The sequence below is a fragment of the Grus americana genome, chromosome 5 (genome assembly GCF_028858705.1).
Source record: "Grus americana isolate bGruAme1 chromosome 5, bGruAme1.mat, whole genome shotgun sequence".
NCBI lineage: Eukaryota > Metazoa > Chordata > Aves > Gruiformes > Gruidae > Grus > Grus americana.
The window spans coordinates 27,686,930-27,714,537 of record NC_072856.1 but is presented as its reverse complement, the minus strand read 5'-3'; the positions used below and the strand labels follow the sequence as shown (position 1 = coordinate 27,714,537).

Genomic DNA, 27,608 nt, shown 5'->3' with positions numbered 1-27,608 from the left:
AAGATGGAGGAACCTCTCTGAGAAACAGAAACCTGTTAGCCACGGGCGTGGAGGAAGGGTCTTTCCATTTTAATTGGAAGCAGAAATAAAATCACTGTATTTCACTCCTCAGCAAGTTGCCACGACTTTGCAGTGACTTACAGGCCACACTGCCAAGCCCTGCTCTCCTGGTTCATCGATTGCCAAAAGGCATCAGGGAAGGAAGGAACAATCATGAGACAATTTACAAGAATTTTCATAGAATCTGATGTAGCATTTCTCTTGAATTTCTCTCGAGAGCTTTGTGAGCAATGTAAAATTAAAATATCCACAAAGCATTGCTTCAGAACATGTCTATGACTTATTTTTAATTAAGAAGTTGAGCAACAATTGCTTTGTATTACAAGCTGTTGGCACTGAGGAAACAAGGATGCTTTCTGACTCTCTCTAATGTGCACATTAAATTAGAGACTGAAGAATACAGTTTCACCAGGTTTCCTAAACCTTTTTCTACTGCATGCTGGCCAAGCTGCAAACAGTTTTTTACTCAACTGAATATGAATATGGCAGCCTCTGTAAAGACAGTGTGCTAAGAATATTATAAAGTTTCCTACTTAAAGCTCTATTTTTATTTTACATGTCCTGAAAAGTATTACAAACTTATGGAGCAGTCTTATTGCAAAATTCAAGACAGAAGAAATACCTGCAGTTCATCTACTATTTTTACAACTAGATGAAGGAATAAGATTTACAAGATTAACAGTTTTATGTTTTCCAAGCTTGGTCCTACAGACTGCACAAAGATGACCAACAACACACCAGAATGTTGAAACACACTCAACATCATCCCACAGGAAGGCTCTTTAACCAAATTAATTCAAACTGGTCTAGTTGTGACCCTGTCACACATGCAGAAAGCTGAAAGTCCAAAGCAGTCAGAAATGAGACATCTTTAAACATGATGTGGGAAAGGGGAAAACAGCAAATTAGTTAGCAAATCCTGCTAGACTGGATAGATTTGAAAACGTGGGGGAAAGGTTTTGGGAAGCTAAAAATACATGTGCAAGAAAGATGAAAAAAGCAACCTTTAGAATACATGCAATCCATCTGGAGAGAAATAATCCAGAACTACAGCAGATGAGAAAGACAGGAGTGCAGTGATGTGGAGCAAGTCTGAAAAGCAAGAGTGGGAAAAATTGTACAAAAATTTCAATGCACCATAACAGCAAAAAAGGAAAAAAAAAAGACAGTTTTTGACTGCATAAGTAAAGCCCTGTAGTCCAAAAAAAGCAGAAAAAAATACCCTCTGTGGGCTTCTGGTAAGACTATGCTTATCACATTACATACATTTAAACATATCCCAGAATGAGAGGGGAAAAAAAAAAAAAAAAGAAGGGTATTCTGGAGAGAATTCAGAAGAGAAAAAAAAAAGAAAGCTGGAAGATTGAATTACAAGAAAAGATTAAGGGAATACAAAGCATTACTTCACTAAATGGTGACTAAAAGCAAAGGTACAAGCATTTGAAGAGTATAACACACCATAGGGAAAGATATGTTTGAAATGGAGATGAAGAAATATAAATGGAAGTTTTAGACAGAAGCTTACTGATATAGCTGGCTACAAAAAAATGCCTCCAAAAGGAAGGGCTAGAAGCCATAGCAACTGGAGTTTAGAGCAAATGTAAAGGACAGATGAGAGGAAGAGACACAATTTTAGCTAACAGGACTCCTCTGTCTTAACTCATTATGATATGGTAAGAAGATTGCGGGAAGGGATACTCCTGTATCTGGCAGTAAAAGCTATGTATTTCACTAGGATTTTGAAGTAACAGAAAAAAGAAACAGTACCAGGGCAAACTACACTTTTAAAAGGATCTAACAGGATACTGAATCCATGTAATTAGTGATCTTATCATATCCACACAGCTTTCACCAACCGCACCTGCTAACCAAATTGTGGTTTTTTTCACAGATACTTTTTAATTTCTGTCTCTTACCTTAAGAGGCTCATACCAGAACCAGGGCTGAAAAAGTGCTGACTAGTGCACCAAAGAATATCCTCATCATTGATCTTCCCTTGCTTTATAACACGGAGCAGATGATGACAATAAACAAAAGTGTTTCATATCAGCTGATAAAGCAGCTCATGTGACGATGAAGCTGAGATGACCCTCTCTGAATCATGAGCAGTCTGGAGAGCAACTACAGAGTCTGAAGGTGAATCAAGCAATTTCTCCCCAGTGCCAGGCCACTAGACAAATGGCTCATTGCAACCCTTGTACACTGGGAAAGCTCTGCCAAAGGTAGTAATAATCAGAGGGGCCTTTTAAAAAAGAAAAAATTGTAAAAAGAAAAAAGAGAGAAAGATAGAGGAGAAAAAAGCTGCTCATGGAATGAATTCCACTATGATCAAGTTATCCCCCAAAGTGAAAAGGTTTGAATAGCTATTTTTCATCTCCTGCAACAAGTCACCTGAATACATGGTCTAAAATTTTAATCCAGCCCAAATTTCAGCTTTAGAAATTACCTAATTCTGCCTCCTCAACTCTTTGTGCACTAGCAGCTGGACATGGCTTTTCCCATCCTAAACTACCACTGAACAGCTGATGTGCTCCACTGATGAACAAAGCAAAACATACATGTTCTCTTAACTCTATTTGCCAGTTTGCAAAAAGATGAAGGTTTTCCTTCAGGTACTAAATGAGTCAGAGTGGGTCATGGTTCAGCTCTTCCACAAAGCAGAAGCACAGAAAGTGAATTCCATTGCCAAAACATGCCTACAAATACACAGAAAGCTCACGGGCATATAGCCAACAAAAGCCTGTTTGGCAAAAGTACGGTAAGCCTCACCTTCAGTCTGCAAGTACAACATGAAGCTTGGCTCCTACCCTTCCTGAAACTGCTGGTGGCTGCTCTCCCTGAGGTTAGCTGCTTCTAGGAATGCTAGGAAATGATCCTGGAGCCTCAGCTGAAAAACTCCCTCAGCAAAGCCAACTGTAGTACCGCAAACAAGATGCATATTACCAGAAGGAGTACTAAAGACGTACTAGGTACTTTGAATGATATCTAGACTTAGGAATGTATTCCACAACATGGAACGTATTTGTCATCATATTTGAAATCAGAGTAAAGCTTCACAGTTCTGTTATATTTTTCTTCTCCTGCCATGTTTACATGCCTCTGTAATAAATTCCTTCACATGTTTATTATTCAGTGGGCCTGGAGCACGCTACCTCTTTGCTATCATAACCCTCTTTGCTAACTAGGTGAGAGCCAAAGCGACACAAAATCACTGATGAAAACACACAGAAACAGAATACAGATACACTCACCCTCATAGAGGTTTCTCCACCGTGGGGTTGTTGCAGCCTGAAGACTTGAGCAACCATGTGTTCTGTGGAGGGGTGCAACAGGATACGTCGGGAAGCCAGTCCCACCATTACATATCTGCCCATTGGAGACAGGCTCACAGAAATGGCATTAGGGCCTAGGAAGAGAAGAGGGGTTATTTCTCTCACAGGTTGATATCCCTCCCCACACTTCATCCTCACAGCTTCTTCATTCCCTTCCGGCATTTCCATAATGCATGGCATACTAAGCTCAGTCTTATAAGGGGTAGAGAAGAATCAGGAGAACTGCACAAGTACAAATTTTGTGAGATGTTTCCTTGCTGCAAGCATCGTCCCACTAAGACAATGAAGTTCTTCAAGGAATAAAAAACTATCCCTTCGCAGCTACCCTGTACCAGCACCTTACATGTCCAGACCATACCACAAGCTTCTCCATGACAGCACTATTATTTGTGGCTGGTTGAAAGGCCAATAAAATATTTCCTGTTACTACAATCACTGATGTTCACACTATTGCATTTCTCACTGAAGACTGAGTTCTGAGGTAACTTCTCACACCCCCATCGACCCAGACTTCTTGCTGCATGCTTACCAAAACGCTTTGTGTAAAGCATCTCGCCCAAGTTGTGGGGTGCCAGAGAATACACAGCCAGTATTCCTTCATCCGGGAAGCCTCTTTGACTGCTGGGAATGAAGGCTGCCAGCAGCTGCCCATCGGCAGAGATATCGCAGCTAGCATCATTGTAAATCTTGCAGTTTTGAACAAGCACGTTCACAGAGGCTGCAAAGAAGAAAGAAAGGAATGGTGATTAAAGCACTCAGGTTCAACAGAAAATACAGTAAGATCTAAACCTAATGTTGGAGACTGGACAGTACATGCAAAAGGCACTCAAGACATTTAGCTTCCTCCAAAAGTTTATGAAATGTTAATACCCTGATTAATGTAAAACTTGCTCCAAAACGGAGATAAGACACTGCAATGAGCCCAGGAAATGAAATCTACTCACCTCCTGGAGCCTTCAGCCAAGAAATAGTGGCAATTGCACTTTATCAAACCCCTCCTTTGTTGAGCATAACACCATCCTTTGCAAAGGACAGCACAGTTTAAACAAGTCTCAAATTGTGACTCTCTGACAAACTCCAGCAGTGGTATCATTAGAAACAGTACACCTTAATTCATTTCCCCTTCTCTTGTGGAGCCCCTAGTTCCAGCTCCCCTTATCTCCAATAAACAGGAGATGAGAGAAAAATTCCTCCCTGCAGAGACATTCAATTCTGACAGCTCATTTTCACACCAATCTTGGATAAAGCAAGTGAGAAAGGGCAGAGACTTCTCCAACCAGTCCTCCATTTAATTATGCCAGTATTTGAGACACTCATGCAATCAGTGAAATAACTGTTCAGCAGACAGGGTAGCGAGCAGCAATTCACAAAACATAAGTTTTGTGAATATAACCTCTGGTGGCAAGTTGCTGGATGACCTCGTACAAATCTTTTCCCCTCTTTGCCTTACATATGCAGACTACAAGCTCTTTGGGCTACTGAATCTTACTACGCAATTGTACCATTCCTAGTACAATGAGGTTCCAAGGCCTTTTAGCATCGTCATCACCAACGGTTCAATGGTGGCTTGATAAGACAAGGCTGGAGTTATGTTTGCTCCCCCAGCCTAACCTAAATATGCTCCAGTTTTGCCACTAAAACTGCTGCAGTTATTCCAGGAGGTTTGGAGCTGAAATTGCACACACTATTTTGGGGTGGGGAAGTTTCAGATTCTAGTATTTTCAAACTCAAGGGGACAGAAATATAAAAAAATACAAATAAAGTCCACATTTGCAATACAGAAACTTTGCATGCTAGAAGACTGAACACCCCATCTCACATACTTCAAGCTATAGCATCATGTGGAGCACTATGTCAACTTCTACAGTCCAGAAATTTTCTTCTACATTGTCAGACCATGTCCAACATAGAAGTAGCTTTGATTTGTTCAGCTAAAATTGAGATGAGTTTATGAAGGCACTTCTTGGGCTTGACTCCTTATTAGTTTAACAAAAGAACAGTGCCAAGAATGCATTGTGCATACTTCTGAAAGTCTGAACTTCCAAATCAAATTAAGGCTGTAACTAAATGCTTTAACAAACTGGTGCTGCTGCCAGAAGAAACAATCTCTGCCCTTTGTTTCCAACACTTCTGTGGAAAGAAAGCTACATCAGGGAACTGATATGGCTGAGAAATTACTGAATGTTGTCTAGGACGCTTTTTAGCCAGAACAGTTTCCCAATCTGGTAAGCCACACAGCCACATAGACACTTGCAGCAGCAGAAAAAGAAGTCATGATGGGGAAGCAGACAGGACTGCTCCTTCTTCCACCATTGCTGATTTAAAGCACTTGCTGAACCTCATCTTTAGTTCTTCTGGTCTCAAAGACATTTTTCCTGGGAACTGCTTTCCTACACGCTTGAGTATCAACTTCTATTGTTCCATTTAAGAAACTCCAATGAAAAAGAAAATGAGGAAAAAAAGTGGACTATGTAATTACATTCTGTACCAAACCACCTACACCTGTACTCTAAATTTATTCAACCATTTTTTTCCAGTCTCAAAGCTAAAAACAGTAATTTTCAGCCTAGTATAAACAGAAAGATGCTGAACAGAAAAAGGTAAATAATGGCAGTCACTGTCAGTGCTGTAATAACAGAATCTAAAATACACATGGCCCTTCAAAGAACAAACGGTCCAAAAGATGACAAAATTCCTGAGTGCTTAGTCTGAAGCTGGCTGAACAGCAAGATAACAGAATCAAGATTAAAGACTATACTACCTAATTTTTAAAAAGGTAGAATTAAAATTTTCCCTTTTGTTTTTTTTAAATCTAGGCTTCACTCAAGTACTCATTCTGTCATCACAAGAGAAGACAGGCATCAACACAAGAACTGCAGTACAGGTTGTGAACTAGCCAAAGGACACATGACAACAAGTTGCACTATTGTAATCCCCATCAAACTGGGAGGATTCCTGCAGAGTTCTTCAGTGACTCATTTCAAAATCAGTCCTATTTATTAGCTTTATCAATGGGCTAGGCACAGAGTGGAGCTGGTTGATGAATTCTGTTGATAAAGTTGAGTAATTTCATTAACAGAGGATGATCAGACCACACAGTGAACTGAAGCACACAGACACATAACAGAAGTGAAATGAAAGAATTCTGGAGTGTGTTAACATTTATAAATTTCTGCTTTACCTAGGAGCTTCTCAGTTGGAAACAAGAGAGAATCAACTTTGGTGATCATAGCAAAGACTGAGCCATCCACCTGGCATAACAGTGAAAGAGATGGCAATCCTAAACTGCACTAGGGAACACACAATAGAAATATCAGTGCTAATACACAACCTTGTAATGAGACCACACGCAGGATACTGGGCACAGTTTTGGTCAGCCATGTTCAAGAAAGGTTAAACCCTAAATGGTAACAAGTCCAGCAAAGAGCTAGGAAGATGAGCAGGGAAAATGAAACATGTATTTTAAGTTTAAAAAAAAAAAAAAAGATTGCGAGGAAATGGGATTGTATTTACAAAAAAATACCAGAAAGTGCCAGAAAAACATCAGTTCTCTTCACAAGTAATGCTGACAGGTGAGTAAGTGGGTAAAAGCAGCTATTAAGTTTGAAAATTAGAAGATTTCTACCAGAATAGCAAGATTCTAGAATAGTCTTTCTACAGAAGTGAAAGGGACAAAGAATTTAACCAATTTTAAGACAGAAGAAGAGGAACTATAGGATGTGCTTGCCTAAGACAGCAGGGAGCTAAACTCAATGGCTAAGGGGGTCCTTTCTCACCAATTCCTTTGTAGTTGTACTCTAATCAGCAGTGAGTAAAAAAATTGCAAGAAAAAGGAAAAAAAAAAGAGGAGGGGAGGAGAATGGGAACTTATTGGACAAGTGAATTTTGGGACCCTCCCAGCCAAACCAGAGTTTAACTACTTAAGAGACACAAGCAAGGAGACCACCAACAGAGCAAAACTAGACATTACACAGGGAGAGCATTTGCCAGAAACACAACTATGAAACATGCCCCCCACCACCCCCCCTGCAAAAAACTTTCATATAGTCCAGTCCCTTTCTTTGGGGTCTAAGAACTGTTCTCTCTCATTCCTGTTCTGCTAGATATCTAAGTTTTTGTCCTGCATCTCTGGGCTCAGGATGCATGAGGTAGCCACAGCTTCTCTACAATGTTAACTACTGTCATTTGATGCTCAATATTGGAAGTAGTGAGACTGTATACTTGCTTCATCAGACCAAAGGCGTGGGTCTCATTTAGCCCAGGGACCCTTATGTACTGATGAACTCCTGGTGCTTTTCAAAGATGTGCAAGAAGTTTTAGAGGGGACAGATACTGATTTCTCTGGGCACAGGCAATGTTTCTTCCTTGTTCCTATAGTTATTGAAAATCAGAGTCTATAGGATTTGTGTCTCTTCTCAGCTTGTAAAGTCTGGGGTTTTTTTAATCTAATGCAACCTTGGACATTCATAAGAAAAGAATCCCACATCTTTATTTTTGTAAGGCAAAAAATGCTCATATTTCTTTTATGCCATGTACAGATTCAGGGACGTTGCCATGTCTTATACATATCCTCGTAGTTCCATGGCTGTTTTTCTCCTTTCCGGGTCTGTAACCCTCTTCCTCATCCAGCATTAACTGCATGTCTTTTTAAAACAACGTTGAATTTGTATCACGAGTCACCAAGAGTCTATTTATCATATAGAACATGTTCATTTATTTTCTATCTCCACGGTTTTTCCTTTTTCCCACCCACCTCTCCTTCAGCACAGCACAGAGGTTTTTGGTAAGCAGTCCACAACGATGGCCAACATGACTGCGTGTCTTGTTCTTTTAAAAAGTTTGTTGTATATGGTGAATGCCTCTTACCAAAACAGATTGTGAGCTCCCCTGCCAGAAGTGAACTATCTTTCCCCCTTGATGTGTGCCTGGAACATAAAACATCACAGATGCAAGTTGTGCTGAACAAGAAAGAGCACCCTTTATTTTAGTCTTTCAATATCTGATCCACGCTGGCATTATGGTTCTTTGCTCTTCCCTCATTTACAAAGGATGAGGGACTCAGGTAGCACATACACCTAGAACCAAGGGAGCCTACCATGTCAGCAGAAAAAGTCTAAATGTGAGAGGTGGAGATCTCAGCAAGGTTTCATTTTAATGAACAGCATCTAAGAGATTCCCAAGACATGGGGAGGATGAAAATACCCATGCATTTGACAAAGCCACAGGCTATTTGATTTCTTTGAGCCTGAGGCCTGATCTATGAAAATGAAGCCAATACAGAAGATTTTAGGGAAAAAAAAATTGCTATTTTTGGAAAATCATTTACAACAAGGCTGCCCTTTCATCTCTTGTTTTCTTTTGTTGTTAATGCAGCCGCCGAGCTGACAGAAGACATCAAAAGAAACATCAGAGAACAAATTAATCAAGCTGTTGTGCCAACTTGGAGTGCTTACACCTACAGCATAATTTACGCTTGAAGCTGGGGAAGGCCTGGAACGCCGGCAGCAACAGCGCTGTTTGCCAAAGGAAAATAGTGCTGAGCACACCATCCGCTCCTAACCACCCTTAAGGATGACACTTTCTGAACAGCTGCTCCTATTTATACATTGTTTAGCATGCTTTTTCCCCCCCCCCCCTTTTCTTCTTTTAAGTTCTTCTGCATCCCACTGTGGATCAGTAAGCATTGATCAAATCACCTTCCTCAAGTCCCAACCAGTGTTAGAAGAGGACAAATTCCTGATGCGTGACTAAATGTGGAAGAACTAGACCAGTTCAGCCACAATGGCTAGAAAATGAAACAATAAGCAGTGAGTAGCATGAGAGAAATTATATTCAAAAGATATAAACAAGAGATCAAACCTTCAAATATTTTACCTGTGGAACACCTGTATTCTACACTGTTCACCGATTCAATAATTACCTGTTAGCTGCAGGAAATTTTAAGGACATGCAACACTTGCTAGAAGAACATTAAATAAATGCCAGAGATAGCATTGTCTCTGCTGCCAAACAAATTCTCCACCCCAATGCTGATATGACTGACAATTACAGTTTAAGACCGGGTCATGTTCATTTCAGAGTTATTAAAAGCAAAACTGGCAAGAGGAGAGAAGAAATCTGAAGCCATCTTCTATTTTGCAATTAATAGAGAAAGACAGGGCAGAGACTAAAATCCCACAAGTCCCTGCAAAACCATTTCCCCAACACTGCCGGGGTTCTCTTTCATGCACTTGCTGGACTGTTACTGAGGTTGCTGCCATGGAGCTGAGCCCTGAGCCCAGGGCTCCGAAGGGTGCGGGGGCCCCACTGCTGAGATCGCAGCGCTAATCATGCTGCTGTCACTTGCTCAGATGTGTCCGCTTCAGTGGAAAACATCCTACTTCCAAACTATCTTTTCTTTGTTTAATTGTAACAGGAAGAAGAGCTGCTTGGAGATGGAGGCTGGCCACAGTCTCGTTTCTTTGATGGAGAGTGGAGCTGGCAGGCAGTCCCAAACTTCAGCTGCATCATTTCATCTGCCTGAACTCCCTAACCACTTGTGGCTCAAGTCAGTCCCAGGAAGTGCAATAGCCCCCCTCTGTGTAAGCGGACTCTCTCACATGACCACCTCTGATTTACAAGAAATGATGGGAAAAAACCAAAAGGAGCTATTGAGGTCACATGTTTTACTGGGAAAATAGTTTATTTCCAAGACCATGAAAAGTCAGAAAAAACTTGTCCAACACACCACTCCACTGTTATACATTTAGCTTCACAGTATCTCTACAAATTTGTGCACCTTGGCAAACTTGCAGCTTGCCTTTGTTCTGTGCCTAGGCAAGCTTGGCAAATACCTGGTTTAGGATGAGCACAGCTGCTACATCTTCATACATCCCTACTAGACCTTTGCAGAGGGAGATATGGCTAACAATCTAGAAACGCCAGAGCTGGGCTCAGCATGTAAAAGGGAAGAAGCAGAGAGATGGGCAAGCCAAGTACTATGAAGCACAAAATAGGGAAGTGGGGAGTCAGAAGAGATGGGCTTGTAGCAGGAACCCTGCCTGCAAGAAGGGCACAACAGCAACAGAAACTGTAGCTCAATTTCCAGCTAATTCAGAATGGAAGTGTCCTGGTAGGGGAGAGGGAGAAGATTGAAAACTTCATGTCCTGAGGAGCAGTTGTTTCTTATTCCATAAATTGCAAACATTTTATGGATGGTGGTTTTGGTTTTTGGGGTTTTTTTTGTTTGTTTTTAAACTATTTTTTTTTAAATCAGCAGCCTTCTCAGCAGTCAGATGAGTCCAAAACTCTTCAAATATTTTACAAGCTTGCAGAGAAATCCCAAAGAATTTAACTCAGCAGCAAGATGCTTCCCCCTGACTTCATCTTTATTCTGTTCCAGAGTCTGGCTGGACCATGGAAAGTATTGCCACCGCGTGGCAAAACTTCGCCTTGAGCACTGATCCTCAGCCTACGACATTTCACTAGTACTACAAGTTTGGCACTTAACAAGACACGTCAAAGCACTGGCAAACAAGTTCAACATAGTATGTTACTTTCAAGATGACACTCCGTGCTCCTTCCCAAGAGGCTGACTGGTTCTCAAGGACAAAATATAAACCATCTTCCCCCTTTACAATGTTGACAGCTACCATCTAGAAGCTGGACTTTTATTTCCCACCAGGCTATAAATATCACACCACAATGTTCTATACAATGTGAAGGAAGGAGGCGAGAGAGAAACACCAGATACTTTATCTGTAGGAATGACACAGTAAGAAAGCTTTATTGTATTGAGATGGCCTACCAGTGGCCTTCCCCTAGCTCCTCCACTTTGCCAGGGACTGGGAGGTAAATGACTCCATACAGGTTGCCCAGAGAAGCTGCGGATGCCCCATCATTGGAAGTGTTCAAGATCAGACTGGATGGAGCTTTGAGCAACCTGATCTATTGAAAGACATCCCTGCCCACAGCGGGGGGGGGGTAGACTAGATGATTGTTAAAGCTCCCTTCCAACTCAAACCGTTCTGTAATTCTGCAATTTCAATTCCCCGCATCTCTGCTGCTATGGTGTCACTACACGTGCTCCTTTTGTGGGTTCTTTAAGCAACAGGATCGTACCCCACAGAGACCTCTATTGTCAGATATGTAATTTCTAGAATTGCAGAACAGACAGGGCTGGGACTGGGAGAAACTTTTTCTTAATTCATTTCAATGGCTACCTGTGAAAGCAGAAATCTTTCTGAAAACAAAATCCATGTTCCCTCTAAAAAAGTCAGTCCCTTAAAGCAGAACACAATCTGGTTTTGCTGAGAAGTCAGGCAATGAATTTTACATGTGCAGAGAGATGGCCTAAGCTAAAAATTACTGCATAAAGAAACAGTCATGAATATCTACCTCCTATCTTCATTGTAGGCTGCCACAAACATTTCTGTAGCTGTGCAGCAAGCTATATCAGGATACCATTCTGGGTTAAAAATAGCCTTTCTAGTCAAGTTAGTTTTAGCCCTGAAAAAGTCCTTCCTTGATCAGCTGACCACAAGCATCAAATATACTTGTGCCTGCATAGGGAAGTCTCTTCTAGTGCAAGAGCTGGCTTATGCCATACAACACATGTAATACCATGGTCTAATTTTTACAAAGGGAAGGAGAAAATAAATACATAAAAATCAGCAATATTGCTCATATTCTTGACCCAGAAGCAGCTTTCACCTGAGATATGGGACGAAGCGCTGCTTTTGCAAATAGCAAGAAGTTACATCTACTTCCCCTGGCTTTCAACACTGTGTTAAGCAACAAACCACGGCCCTGATTCCCAAAATGTATTGCAGCACTTTAACCCACACTAATGTCAATAACTTGGAGAATTCAGACCCAGTTCATTAGCAGGTTCTAATGTAAAGGTATAAAGACGATATCCCTCTAGAAACTTGTAGGTAAAAGAATGAGGCGACTGGATACAGAATTCTTCTAAGAGGATTGTATTAGGCACAGATTTGCTGATAGCAAGAATACACAAGCTAGACAGAGCAGGAACAGCTCTGTTTGCTTTTATTCAGCTTTCTCAAAAGGCTAAGCATTTTACAGTTCCCAACGCAACAAGACAATCAAGTAATCCAAGGCCTGCAACATACCTTTGGAAGACCCTACAGCTTATAGTAGGTCTGGTTGGTATAGACTTAAAAGAAAGTACTGGTGTCCTTCCCAGCTTACCATTGCTGATTTCAGGCAGATCAAATTTTGTGAAGTCCCACCACTGGAGCCGGTAGGTAGTGTTGGCAATGTTGCTGGCCACAGCCGACTGTCCATCCCCAATCACAGCACCTACAGAAAAGGGGGAAATAATCAGCAATTTAACCTTCAGAAGATTATCCAGAAAAGAGCTGGGGAGACAACACCATAGAAAATCTTTCAAAATCTAATACACAAAACTCCAGATTCTTAAAGAAACCTTATTTACAGAAATGGCAACACCTCCTAAATAAGCCACAGAACACAGGAAATTAATAGGAAAGCACCTCCCTGCAACACATTTCTGAAAGAAAATAAAGTTGATAAGAGATAAAACTTGCCCAGACTCACAAGGCAGAAATTCTAATCAATCCATTTGGTGCAAATGCATTCTACTTATTTGGTACTAGTGAAGCTGTATTTTCACAGATCCAAAATCTTCCAGTACAGCTATAAAGGCAGACCAGAATACATATAGTAAGGAAAAGTGTTACCCTGGTAAATCACACACTTTTATGGACATAACAGAGTTGGGATTTTTCAGCCTGGAAGAAAAGGCGGCTCCAGGGAGATCTAATTGCACCTTACCAGTACCTGGAGGGGCCTACAGAAAAGATGGTGAGGGACTGTTTATCAGGGAGTGTAGTGACAGGACAGGGGGTAATGGGTTTAAGCTGAAGGAGGGTCGATTTAGATTAGATGTTAGAAAGAAATTCTTTACTGTTAGAGTGGTGAGGTACTGGAACAGGTTGCCCAGAGAGGTTGTGGAGGCCCCCTCCCTGGAAGTGTTTAAGACCAGGTTGGATGAGGCTTTGGGCAACGTGGTCTAGTGGAGGGTGTCCCTGCCTGTAGCAGGGGGGTTGGAACTAGATGATCTCTGAGGTCCCTTCCAACCCAAACCATTCTATGATTCTATGATAATCCCTCCTACTACTGTAAACTCCACTGAGAAGATACAGGTTGCCTATAATATTCGCCACACAGTAAGGATTGTGTTAGCAAGGACCACCTACGAGCTGGCCCTTTGCTGCTCTGGGTGGCCCAACCTACAGCAGGCAGGGGCTGTCATGACTCCCAGCAAATGACATGACCCTTGCTAACCACCCAAAGATTTGGGCAACAGCCCAAAGCAAAAGGCTAACTAGAATACTTCAGAAACTAGCACAAACAACAGAATTTTCCAGGCAGAAAGGAACTGCCACCGGTAACTCAAGTCAGCATACATTTGAGAAAGCTCAGAGGCATTAAATGCAATCCCTAGGGAGACAAGTGGAGAGAAGAAACAGCTCTTCCATAATAGTACTAGAGTAAAAAAATCTCATGCTATTCACAGCCTCCAAGGCCTTCATATACATGCAGCCCTTGTACTACACACACATGCTGGAACCCAGAGAAACTCAAGGTAATAAAATTTGATAAGGGAGAACAAAACAAGATCATCCCCAAGTACAAATGAGGAAAAGCACAGCCTCCAGAGTCTACGCAGTCTGGATTTCAGCATCTCCACACTGTCCCTGGTGGGAAGCACACAGAAGAATCAGTGGCTTCATTCTCCCAAAAGGGCTGGCTCAGGACTCTGCTGCCACAGCAGCAATAGTGGAAGAGATCACTTTGACAACTCTGTATCCAGTACACAGCAGGCCTGCTGCCTGTGCAGAGAGCTAAAAGCTTGCCAACTGCTAGTAAATCAAGGCGGTGCAGAGGAAGATGAGGAGACTATGGTGGCTGGATTTTTACTGTTTTGATCAAATCCCAGCACATCACTCAGGCTTGTAAAAAAAATGGCCTGAAAACACAGAGACATGCATGCTAACAGAGTTTGTTTTCTCTGCAAAGTAAAGAACAAGGGCAGGGCAAGGTAAGGAAGCAAACTCTAGACCAGTGCTGATAAATAAAGACACCAGAAAGGCTGCTGCTACTCCTCTTTTCATTGATAAGCTGTCTAAGAATCCTGATTTTTGGTTATGGAGAAAGCTCAGAAATATGCCAAGAGCAAGACTTCTGAGCAGACAGCTCTACACTGTGTACTCAGCTGCGCCAGGCCTCCAGCAAATTGACAAACCTCCACCACGCGTGTGCTCAGTCTCTGTATCTGCCTCTGTCAGACGCGCACGTTATCACTTGGAGAGAAGAACTAAGAACATTTCCATTGCTCTTACATACGCCCAAGGCCTTATTCTCCATATACCCCAAAACAAAGGGCTCCTCTGAACAAAAGATACACACTGGAGAAAGCAGATTCAATGCATTAATGAAATTACATTTTGCAACCAGAAGTGGAAGAAGAACAATTAAATTTTATGTTCTTTCATCTTTAAAAGTCTCCTCATTGCAAGCCCATGCTTCATACACAAGGGCAGCTCTTCTGCTGCCTTGCCTCCAGCCACCAGGTGGAGAACAGAAAACTAGTTTCTGCACAAATTTCAAGCAGCGGGATTTGCTGCAGGGAAACAGTAACTAACATCACCAACTAGGTAGCAACTGCCTTACAGGACTGAATCAGACAAGGAAAACACTCTGCAAAGACAGGTAACAGAAGTACTACTCGGGGCACATAACTCCAGAAAATTGATCTTGTTACAGATGAACATTACAAAGTCATCACCTGTTTTGCCATGAGAACCACCTTTGTAAGCAGAGCAAGCAACATATAAACTGGAGAACAGCATACCCTAGGAGAGCAATCGTGTGTTCCCTCTGCATCGCAGAAGCCTAGCAACATCACTAACTGCACCACAAACAGCAAGTTCACCTGGCTCATACGACTCTTGCACCTACTGCTACAAGTACCATAAAAAAAGCTGTTGGCAAACGGGTTTGCATTTTTTTCTGTAAAGATTCTGGTCTTCTCATCCTTTTCCCCAAAACCTTCAGGTTAGTTATGGTGTTCATTTAAACCTCACATCCCCTTCACCGCCAAAGGTAGTCACATTGTACATGGAAAAGCTAACACAGAAAAAAAGCAGTACCTCCTCATCTACAGGACAGCCCTGCACAAATTTCAGAGCCAGCAAAAGCCATCAACTAATGCTTGTGCTTCAGGTAACAGATACCTTTATCAAAAAGATTAGGACACAGGGAACAAGGTTCATAGAGTGAAAGGTGCATGTTCAGAAGGATTTGGTCTATTTCTCAAAGGCTCCAAACCAGAGCACCTAACACTAATGGCAAATCGATGATCTACATGTTTTTATTAAGTAATTACCTCTACTTATACTAATTATGTAATTGAGAAGTGTAATTATTAAATTATATGCAGCTACATGTAACAAAGTGGAATAACATTTGTATCACAAGTCCTGCCAGAAGCCTCCCACATGCTCTGTCCTACAATAAAGATGACTGAATGTCTGAAATGTTTGCATGCTTTTAATTTAGGGGGGAAATAGTCCCCAGTACGCAACTGTCTATCCTAACCCTTTGCTGTTCGCTTTTTCCATTGGTTGATAGAGAAGATTTGAGACCATGGGTGGAAAACTTAAAATCCTCACTACAGAACTTTTGTTCACTGTGTAGCATGAGAACTCATTCTCAGCTGGCTTTGCCCAGTCAGGGTTTCAGCCTGACTTGAGAGCAGGTGGTGTCGCCACCTCTTAAGTTCCAGTGTAACCTGGAGGCAAATAACACACTTCAGCTTCTTAAATGTGGGCAGTAGCAGAGCAGCTCTTACAAGCAGCAGTTCTCACCAAGCACCTCAGAGTCTGTCCTGATTCCTGGGTCTTCCACTGTTTGATGGGATCACAAGTGACTGCAGTGGGTACCCGAGGGTCTCGGGCTTGTCATCCCCACGAACAGAACGACCTTTTACTGCAGAGATGATGTAGATTTCAAACTGCTGAAATCCAAAGTGAAGGCCAATTGAAATGCAGTGAACGTAGGTTTGATTGGCAGCTTTCCTGCGTCTGTCTATCACTGCGTAATAAACACTGGGTGATGGCAGAAATGAAGATAAATGCTTTCAGCAACCCTCCCTTCTCCCCCCACCGCCCCGATCTCCATCCACCCCCACTCAGCACATGACAAGAGAGTTTAAAGAGCGGGGGGAAAAAAAGTCTTAACAAAGACTTAAAAAAAAAAAAAATCCTCAAATCTTTTCTTATAGGCCACCTACACGTGACAGATATTTATCCGTCAGTCACAATCCCCTCAGAGGGTCCAACTCATCTTGGCATGTGGAGAAATGAACCTTTGCCAGTCAGCTATTGCTCATTTATGAATCAAGCCATGCAAGCCAATGTCTGAGTTTAGACTGCAAGGGAAAAAAGCAGTGCAAAAACACTTTCCATGGCACTCCAGCACTCCTTCAGTGAAGAGCAGGATACTTCCAGACTACTACTATCAGACTCTCAGAGGAAGAGCTAATACTCTAGAGCTACACAAGCTTTGGGGTACAAGTTTCAAGAACATGGAACTTCTACATATTACGTGAATTTCTTTCCCATTTATTTAACAGATACCAGAGCTCTTTTGTTTTTCTAGACTATATCCTTTACTCTTAAGTTTTTTGTGCTTGGCAGGTTCCCTCATAATAAGAGAAAAATTTATTAAGATGCTTACAGATAAGCGCGAGGAAGCTAGAGAAGTCCCTGAGCTAATTTGTGACTCAATTTGAGGCAGCGATTAGGCCCTGGTGTAAAATTCCCCCTAGATTAGTACTTGCATCTTTCAGCATGAGTACCTTTGAAAACTAATTACCTCTTTATAAGCCCGTTTGTAACTGTAGCTGACGATAGTGAGGTTTATCCTACGCTTGCAGAAAGGATCTATCACAGCTGATGAGTTTTACATTTACTATTCTAGATGTACTATAATCCAAGCTCCAGGAAGCCCAAAACACTGGACAAATCTGTTTGACAAACCAAGGATAAAGCTCTTTGCTGCAAGAATCCACCAGATTCTCTCAACAAGTTCTGAAGCAATTTGAATTCAGCCGAAATGTGATTACTGTCTCTGAAGCCTAGTGGAGATGTAACAGGTTCTCGCACATCTCTGACCCTATAGTATTTTATGGGGCAGCCTTGTTTTGGGGACTACCTTTGATCACAGTAAATATATTAAATCCTGAATATGAACTTGACAAGTCCCAGCAAATCTCTGTTCCAGACTGCCATGAATACACTTTGAAGTGGTCGAGCTAAGTATCTAAAACTGGGCTAATACTGTAGAAACAGTAGGCACAGCAACCCGGTATTTTCAAGGATTTATTTGGCTTGTTTTTCAATGTATCAGCAAGTTGTAAATAGGAAGTGGGCAAAATGATTTTCATGAATGGAGGCACAAAATGTTACTAAGGGTGGTTTGACATATGCTAAGCACTGAAGGGATCTTAGATTCAATGTTAACTGAGAAAGTCTCTAAGAGGTCTATGGTCTCTGAAGGCTGAACCGTCCAAAAGGCTATTACTTTTCCATTACCCCAGATGTACAAAATAAGAAGAAATGCAATTTCCCATTCATGCTCATTCCTATTGCAAAATTTGCTTTTAAAAGGGGCAATGCTTAGCATGCCAAGTTCCACAATCTTATCAGCTATGGGAATTTGAGCAGGCCTCAGCTGCAGGTAGTGAAGATGACTGTCCTAATTGGAGCTCAAGTCAAGTGCCCAAGGGCTTCATTCATATTGTGAACAATGCAAGCATCATATTGGAAAGGGACTTGTCCAGCCACAAGTTTCAGACTTCAAAAGGAAATCAGTTTATTTGCAAGAAACACAAACGATAAATGAACAGATGCCCTGCCCAAAGCCTCCATCCCCAGTACAGTCATGATGGCTCCTTGACATCTTACCTTCCTTTGTCTGATCACATAACAATTAACACAGAAATGCATCTGGGAAGCATTTGTCTTTGATGGCAAGGTCCAGTTTTCCCTCAGGGAAACTAGATGAGGTTAAGGTCCTTTTCAAATGCATTCCCCTCTTATCTGAATTGTTTGCACTTCACCAAGCAAGCTGATAATTTTTCTCCTTAAGAGATTGTCTGCTGCTCTGTTCTTGTTCACCTCATAGAGATGCCCCTGCTGATGTCACCCTGCTCACACACGGAAGCTGGAAAATCAGATATGAAACAGCATGGTGAGTTTCCAAAGCCATTAAGAGTTGAGCCAACAATATTCACATAGAACCTCTCAGATGAGGAAAACCCTGTTTTCAGTGACAAATAAGGTATCTTATGATAGCCTTTGCATATACACATTGGAGCAAGCAACTGTCACTGTTTAGGAAGTCCTCACCTTGCTCAGGGTGACTGATAAGGAACAAGCAGTTCCATTTCCTTGCTGCAGCTACCTCAACCCTCTCAGCTACTGTTAGGGACAGATCGTGGTCTAAGGCTCCAACTTGCCAAGAACTTTCTCCAACCATCCAATATCAGATATGCAGTTGAACAGAAAAAAATCCAACCAAATAAATTGGAGGAAATTCCTTCTTTCTACCTCCTAAATGACTTAGCAAGCATCACCTCAAGTAGAGCCTTGTCTGACAGGATTTAAAACAATTTTTGCACACTATTTTTTATCTGTAAGATTCATAATCTCTGATGTCATCAAAAAAAAAAAGGTAAAGAGAAATACCATCTGAACCGTGGGCATACCAGAGTGTCTTACTCATGCCTCACCTTAGTGGAGAGTGGAGAGCAACATAACTGCTCAACAACTGCTGGAAAGGAGACGGGATGCATGAGACAAGTGAGAGCCTGACTTTGCCATTGAACACAAAGCAATAGTTGTATCTTGTTACTGATATGTAATTATTTAGCTTATGCTTCAGAGGACACTTTGCATAGTTTGAAAGTTCATTCTTGCAGGGTAGTAAGTACCATTCACCAGAGAACTGAAGCCTCAAATCCTGCTTGCAAAAGAAGCAGAGCTGCGTGTCTTGGTGGTGCTCTTACATTTGTACAACTCAAATGAAGCCAGTAAGCACAATTTTCTTTTTTAAAAGAAAACCTCTACAAACAAGGACTGTTTAGGCTTAGCTGTTTGTTTTCTCATTTGTCATTTATGATGCTTTTAGCTGCAGTGGATGGGAAGTTCTGTGGAAAGGCTCCGCTGTATTCATTGCTTTACACTATGTAACGGCACATATGCATACACATTTTAAACAGCAAAAACCCCTTTTGTTTAGGGACCACCGTGAGACTCCTGGAATTCTCATACTGGGTACAGTACTGGAATGGTGTGTAACGAGATGGAGGTGTACCACAAAGCACCCCAGTGGAAATAAATGTTATCAGGCTAGACAGTCAAGAGAAATCTTCCTGCAAATAGAGATGCCATATCATTAAAAGAGCTTGACAGGAAAAGGTTATGAAAACAGAAAGAAACATCTGTTACCGTTGGCTGAAACAACTCACAAGTTGTTCGAGAAGTGGGTGGGCAAATAAGCTTTCTCTTTTCTTATTTGGGGCCCCTTGCTGGGAAGAGGAGTCAGGGCTGGAGTCTTCAGTTAACTGCTGGAGCTGTTAAAGGACGTCGTTGCTTGTTTTGAGACCATTTCTTTATTTCCATGTGACAGCAGCATGTGTTAAAAGCATGTCTCATACCACCATATGATTCAAGCAGTAAAACATGTTTCCTTCAGTATAGCCTTTTAGGGAAAATATTCAAGCACTAAAAATACATTCCAATCTGCATTTCATTTAACTAATGTTTTGTTTTGACCTTTTCTGCATATTTTCAGCCTTTTAGATGATTTTGTCTGTATGCAAAAAGAAGCTCTAACAAAAAACAATGAGTAAAGGGTTGGATAAAGGGGTTTATGCTTTCTTCCAAATTTGTGTTATTCCATACACCATTAAAATCCTTCTGATATAACTGATTCTGTAAGTAAGATCCACCAGCTACTGCCCTGCCATAGGAGTCAGAAACCTATTTATTGGAAAATACTGGGGAGAGAAAGACAACTTTACTTTGTTGGTGTGAGGAGAAACTGAGTTACATCTGGAGCTTCGTATCAATCTACTAAAAAATCAGTAAGATACCACATTTGAAATCAGCTCCCAAGCAAATGACAGTGCAAGACAGAAGTGTTTTTCAGAATTAAGCGAGGGGGGCACCAAATGAGGCCAGGACACACTGCCAGATGAAAAGGCAGAAGACAGTTGAACTTTGCAGTCTCTAAAGAAATGTGTATTCTCTTCCTTCACTTCTGTTTGAACCCACACGCAAGGCCATGTTCACAGCCTTCCTCCCTTCTAAGCTTCCAGAAACAGTAGGTGACTCTCCAAATCGAAATGCCACATCTCTCCTGCCAGAGTTTAAGTTTCACAAAATCCCTGTGAAGGTGAACTAGAAAGGTCTCAATAGCTGACCTGTGCTGTGTGTTGCTCCAGCTCCTCCCTCTGCCAACTCTGCCCCTTACAATGCCTCTGCTCTTTCCCGTCACTAAGTCCCTTGCATGATTACCAAGCCCTTCATTAAATGCTGTTGGAAGTCTGCTTTTTAACCTTCATGTCTGTGTTTATTCTCTGCACAAAAACAGAGCGAAATCTGTGCCTGGCAGGCATTTCCTTTTGTAAAACTCCTTCTTCTTTCCCTTTCTGACTTTTCAGAGCATGAAATGTGCCTGCTAATCCTAATTGCCTCGGACGGCGAGTCTTGCAGAGACTAGACAAAGGGGGCAGCCTTCCACCAAGGAGCTGTGAGCAGGCACCAGACTCTAAGCTCTTGAGTCTCCAGAGCTCCCATCTCACTCTGCCACATTTTTGAAGAACACAAGGACAAACTTCCCCAAGTAGCTATACCGGGAACAGGGACTTGCCTTCCCAGACTTCCCCTCTCCTGCTTAAATGGCCCTCCCAGGACAAGAGCCCATCTGAGCTCACTGCGCAATGCGACTCAGGCTGGGCAGAGTCCTCAATTATTGCTGCTGTATGTCAAAGCAAAAAAAAGCTAAACATCTGACTTTTAAGGGTCATTTGCCTGACTGCATCCTGGCACCAGCTCTCTTACCAAAGAAAAAGTTTGCAAAGTCCCAGTGGCACACCCACAGCCAGCCTTTCCATTACCAGTGCCTCAGCCAGTAACAGAGGCACTGAGAAACTGGATGATTATGGTATTAAGACACTTTTGCCTCCAACAATCATTAAAGAAGTTAACTTTCTGGTCTAGCAGAGTTCGTCTGGATTCAGAGGAATATTTCCACTGCAGCAACAAAAAACTCCTTCACAGTGTTGCTGTCATTGCCTAACCAGAACGTCCTTACCACCCAAGGCTAATGCTTGTGTCCTCCACAGTTGTCACACCACCCACACTGTCTACTAGGTCTACTGCAGTTCACTCGTCTAATGTAGATGCTAACGCAGCATCAGACTAATCCAGCCTTGCCAAAACTGCTTTATATAGTTTTAGATAATTCAGAGCTCCTGCAATTTCTTGAGATTTTCTTGTAGGGACTGTTTGTCAAGACACTTGCCAACTTTAGCCCCTATTCCACAGAGGTTGTATTTTATCAAGAACTCCATAGTTCATAAATTAGTGTGGCCAGAGTTTCAGTTTGCACTGAATAATTCCTCTCCTGGGTAGAGGCTCAAATAGTGCTATAACAGCACTACCATAGCAATATAGCTATGCCACAGATAGATGCAGAATAGATGCAAAAATAACGAGTGAAACTGCTTTTACATGGAAAAGCCTTTTTCATTGTGAGTGTGCATTTTAACTACATGAAATCCTATTAATCCAAACAAATCAGTAAGCCAAATGCCTGCTACCGCCTCTGCAGCTCTTACTGCAAGAATGTGTGCTTAGCACAACTTCAAATGTGCATGTCTTCTGCCAAAACACTCATCTGCAGTGGAAAAAAAAAACCTCAGCAGTATCTTTGTAGAGCACATGCATGACTTATCAACCACCACACTGCAATAATACAAACTTTCACTAATCCAAGAAGCAGTATGTTCCCTAGAAGGGTTTGAATTCCTGAGATTTAACTGTGTATCAGTACATCACCAAGCTTCCACACTAGAGCCCCTTTTCATTGTGGAAATAGCAGTACGCTGTATTAATAAGAGCTCCAAGCACAGAAACACATTCAAAGCCTTGTACTTGCCAGTGAATGGAAGACTTGCAAAAATTCTTACTACCCTTAAACACATTTCAGCACTGCTATATTACAGCACAAGCCCCGTGCATCCAAACGTGCAACGAAAATGCTGTGTCAGCTTAGTGACACGGACTGAGCTACCACCACAATAGAGAGCACTAAGCTAAACACGCTCAATGGTTGATTACATTTCACAGTCATAATATCCTGTGAGCAGGATAGGTCTGTTGAAGAAATACTTGTCTGTTCTGAACCTGTACTCATCCAGGGAGGTTAGGATGAAGTCACATGTTCTCAGAGAAAAATGCACCTCCATTAATAAGAACGCAGGTCCTGACAACTTAAATAAACTCCATATAATAAACTAACAAAGTGTCTTAGGACAAATTAAGAACTAATGGGTGGCATTTCTGAAATGTATTTTAAGGGTGTGTTGTACTCATTAAAAGCCTCTTCTCAGACCAGTGGGTCCTGCACAGTCACTGGGTCTGTAAAGAAAACGGGCACTAACCTTGTGCAGGGAATATAAAGCTGGAAAGACATTGCTAAAGGGAACAATTTATGAGGTATCCCTGATCTGATGAGCAAAAGAAGAGCAGGCAGGACAGGAACTGGGAAGTAAGCAGCTGGGCTTGCTGTTTTCTGGGTAAAGTGGTGAACAGGGAGACAACCAAAAAAAGCAGAAAACAAGTAAAATGGGAAAACACAAAATCTAACAATAGTTTAAATAATGGGAAGGCAATTTAAATTTAAAGCATAGCGAGATGGGAAAGGAGGAAGCCCAGTCTGGAAGAACACAATGGGGAGATGACATTGTTCCAGCTGGAAAAGAACAAAGTAAAAAGAAACCTACAGCAAATAAAGTACTTGACTCTCACAATGTTTTGAGTACTTTCTGATGGAGGAAGTTTTGAGGACTGTTTGGCACGATCTAAATGACAGCAATGGAAGCAAGACTCATTCCTTATTGCCGCCAGCTTTAATGCACAAAGCAGGTTCCAGCACCTCAGTGAATCCTCAGGGATCTCCGCATAGAGCCAATGAAGAGATTCAGGCTCAGGGAGTGTCCAAGATCCCAGAGGATGCGGAGCAGAACTGATGAAGCATGCTGGTCCACACCCTGATGGATCACTCAATGTGTAACAACGTGAAAGTTACAGTGCAATGTTCAGAATAGTGACATAGCATCAGAGATCCCAGAGGGCAGCAGGATTCCACCAAGGGGTTCGGCCAAGCTTATAACCTGCAGTGACTTCTGCAAATCAGTGCCACAGCGGAGTTCAAGCCAGACAGGTCCAATTCACTGCAATTACAAAAGCAACTACAAGATGAGAAGAGACTAACACTTTAGCCTATTATTTCAAGGAGTATTAAAAGTCAAACTCAAAGCCACACACAGAAAAACTAAGACCTAAGCTCAAGGCAGCAGAAGTACATCCTAGCTACCGAGCATGCAGTAGCTGCACAATGAATGGATACTTCAGATGGGTTTTATTTCTTTTTAGGGCAGACTTGACCTTAATCCAGCTCGAATTACCTCATAATACTTCCAGAGGATACTAAGCAGACCTGTCCAAGAAGCTGCCATACAATATAATCACCACAGCTACTCCACACAGCATTTAGAAGCAAGAGTGGAGGGAAATTCAGATGATAAAAATAAGGCAATCACAATTTACTGGTTTGCGTTAAGATTTTAGACTATACACAATTGAAATTTGGAGCAGGCCATGCTTAACTGGAGGTAGGGGGTCACAAACTAAAAAGAAACTGTGGTGAGAGGCTCCAAGATCTCACCCTCACAGCAGCAGAGCCAGAGGTCCAGCTCCTACCAGATCAAAGAATCAGCAGTGGTACAGCACAGATGATGAGCAGTCCAGGTCAGCCTCTCAGTCCTAGGACTCAGTGTAAAATTACAGTCCCAAAGGACAATTTTATTAGGCCTCACAAGTCAGAGGACAGCAGAAGTTAGGTAGTAGGTCACTAAAATCACAAGAGTGGGTAGACTGCCATCCAGTTACAGGTAGTTTCTTTGCAAGCAGAGAAGTTATGACAGGGCTTTGCCTTCAGCTTTCACTGTTTCCTGTGTCAACAGACATGCACATACCTAGCAAATGAGGGGTCTTCTGTGGAACCTCAGCAGCCAAGCTGGGCCAGGAAAAGATAGAAACACATTCCCCTCACACCCCTTCCATGCCTTCCACATAGAGAACTCAATCCAGCCCTTAGCAACATGCTTTCTCACCTCACCTTTCAAAATCTTTGCAAATCTGCTCATTTGGTGTGGCCTATAAACTCTGCCTCTAAACTTTTTGTTACTGACTCCCTTGCCTCTAAACTTTGTTACTGACTCCCTCCCCACCAGAACTTAATGTCTTCCAGTGTTTACCATCAGCCCTTCTCTCTCATTGCACCTTGCTACGATTTCCAGTCTATAAGCACAGTCAGTTATTTGTCTGCCCTCAGCCCTCTTTTTCCTGTGTCTTCTTTCCTTCCACTCTGTCACAGTCATTTTGGATTTCCTTCATGCTTGTCCTCATAATGGGAGTATGGGGGTATGTATGTGTGCCTGTTGGGTGTTTGCCTCCTTCCTCCAGTCAAGCTCCCCACCAGACTTTGAGCCTGACCCACTCCTGATACCAGTTCCTATTCCATGATCTATTGTGAGACAACTCTAATGAAAACTGTCACCAGGCCAATTCCCTCCACTACACAGCTTTTCTCCTTCTATGGCACCTGAGGGAAGACAGAGAGATCTGACTGGGTTGGTCCGTCATGAACCAAAAGACAAATCCTCAAACAACTTGTGTGTGCAGCACACCAGGAGACATCACATGGATGGGTGCATGCATGCCCACACCATGAATGCTAATATGAACAATTGTTTGAAAGAAGACAAAGTGTTTCTCCAGCTTAACTGAAACCCACGCCTGCAATCCCAGCTGCCTCGTCACCACCTTTGACTCATACCTCAAACCCTCCCCTCCTCCAGCCTCCATTTCTCTCTACACAGAATCTCAGATGCTTGTAAGAAAATTACAGTGACATTACTTCCTCCATCCTTTCAACATTCCCTTCCTCTCCTGCAATTCCTCCCATCACATATAGAAGCATCTCCCCAACCCTTCTAAGCACTCCACCTGCCTCTATGATTTTATCCCCACCTCCCTGTTTTGTGCCAATTTCCATCCCTTGCCATAGTGACAATACACATTTCTATGCTCTTCTCCTTCCCCTCACAATACAAATATGCATTAACTTCTTACATCTCTAAATTCCTCAGAGACTCTGGATCACAGTTTGGATGTCTAGGGTGAGAAGGGAAAATGCATTCACCCCAGTGTTCTCATCTCTAGCTCTCAAACTGCACCCTGTGAACTCCTGGCAGTTACTTTTTCTGACAAGTCCAGTTTGGATCCTCTCCTACCTTCCATCTCTCAAATACTATTAAAGCTGCTCTACTTCTAGTGACCCCCTTCCTGGTCAAAGCTCAGGACTAGTAGTCTAACCGTCATCATTATCTCTTCCTTAACAAAGGTGGTAACATTTTTGATTCTTGGATTACTCCTCCCTTGCCTCCTGTGAATGACTTCCACCGCTACCACTCTCACAACCCCCAAAGATGCTGAAGGAGACAGATAAGCAATTATGAACACCACCACAACTTCTTCCACACTGATCTCTCTGCTTGCTGCCAGCTCTGAAGTTATCTAATGGGTCATAAGCCACACCTACATACTCCTTCCCACCCACTGCTGCAAAAACAGGTGGGTTGAAGCAGCTTGATACAGCTGAAATTGTACATAGGTTCAGGCAGCGCTTGAAGCGAGGCAAGGAGATGTGAACCTGATTCCCAGATCAGCAAGAGCTGGACTCAGAAGCCAGGCTACCAGAGAACTCAGCAGGACTTGAGAGCCCAGAGCAATTACACTCATTGAGGCTGGCTCACAGCTCCCGCTGATTTTGAGCTCTCAGAAACACACTAACTCCTGCATGCCAGGGCTGCTGGATTACAGCCCACACCAAGCTCAGCAGGAGAGTGTGTCAACCTACTGCTCAAGAAAGCAAAATACAGCTTCCTTTAGTAGCACTGACTTGTAGCTCCCGTTCAGTTCAAAACAAACTCTCTGAGCTCCTGCAGACACTGGAGACAACTCCCTCTTCTGCCCCACTCCAGAGGTGATGGTATACTAATTTTTAAAAAACAGGGGGTGGAGAGGGGGTAACATATATGAAGTACACCTCCACCCTTGGTTTCTGTTTGTATTTGTTAGTGTACAAAAATCTCCTGCTGTCTGCATTTACTTTTGATTGAGTTCTGAGGCCACAAGTTAAAAAGCTGGTATGAGTTTATATAGTGCTCTCATCCGGACTAGGACCTGTGTTTGCTATTGCACAAATACTGTTTGGATCCTCTGCTTGGTTTCCGTCAAGAATTTCTCTGTCTCATGCAGGTGCAGGACACTTAACACCTTCCACATGTTTAACACCCCAAAATCACAGACAAATGGAGCTTTTGTGTTTTAGGAAAAGTCCACAGCCTAAATTTATTCCCCTAGGCTCTGCTGTTGCCAAGGGCATGTTCTAAAACTCCTCCAGCCTCCACACAGAGAGGACTATTTCTCAGTGTGGCTCACCTTAAGGTAAACCACATAGGTGAGGTAAACCCATCTGGGATGGACAAACCCATAAGTCAAAAGTAACTCGGAAGAGGCAGGCAAGTTGTGACTAACGTTACAATACTTTCCCATACATCTTTCCCCATACTCAAGGAAAGCCAGCAGGCCAGAAGCATAAAACCAAAAGAGCAAGCTGAGGTAATGATACTACATGGAGGGAAAACTATCACTGCAGAATCTAATAGCTAGCAACAACCTTTGATTTGTATAAGTGATTAAGTGATGTATACATTAAATGACATATACATTAATGCTCAATTACCAAAAAAACCCAAACCTCCAGGGC

The 27,608-nt window shown here is 42.2% G+C and overlaps 1 protein-coding gene across 8 annotated transcripts in view; it reads right to left on the bottom strand.

The window, feature by feature from the left end:
- AMBRA1 (autophagy and beclin 1 regulator 1) overlaps nucleotides 1-27,608 on the bottom strand; it is a 141,182-nt gene that overhangs the window by 42,508 nt on the left and 71,066 nt on the right. For all 8 annotated transcript variants that reach the window (XR_008577303.1, XM_054826909.1, XM_054826908.1 and 5 more), the window contains 3 exons: nucleotides 12,585-12,695; nucleotides 3,922-4,110; nucleotides 3,312-3,466 (listed from right to left, as the gene is read on the bottom strand). Coding sequence is in view for 7 of the 8 variants with exons in the window: in XM_054826909.1 (XP_054682884.1) it covers nucleotides 3,312-3,466; nucleotides 3,922-4,110; nucleotides 12,585-12,695 (455 nt within the window). In the remaining variant the exon portion in view is untranslated. The remainder of the gene's footprint in view (nucleotides 1-3,311; nucleotides 3,467-3,921; nucleotides 4,111-12,584; nucleotides 12,696-27,608) is intronic.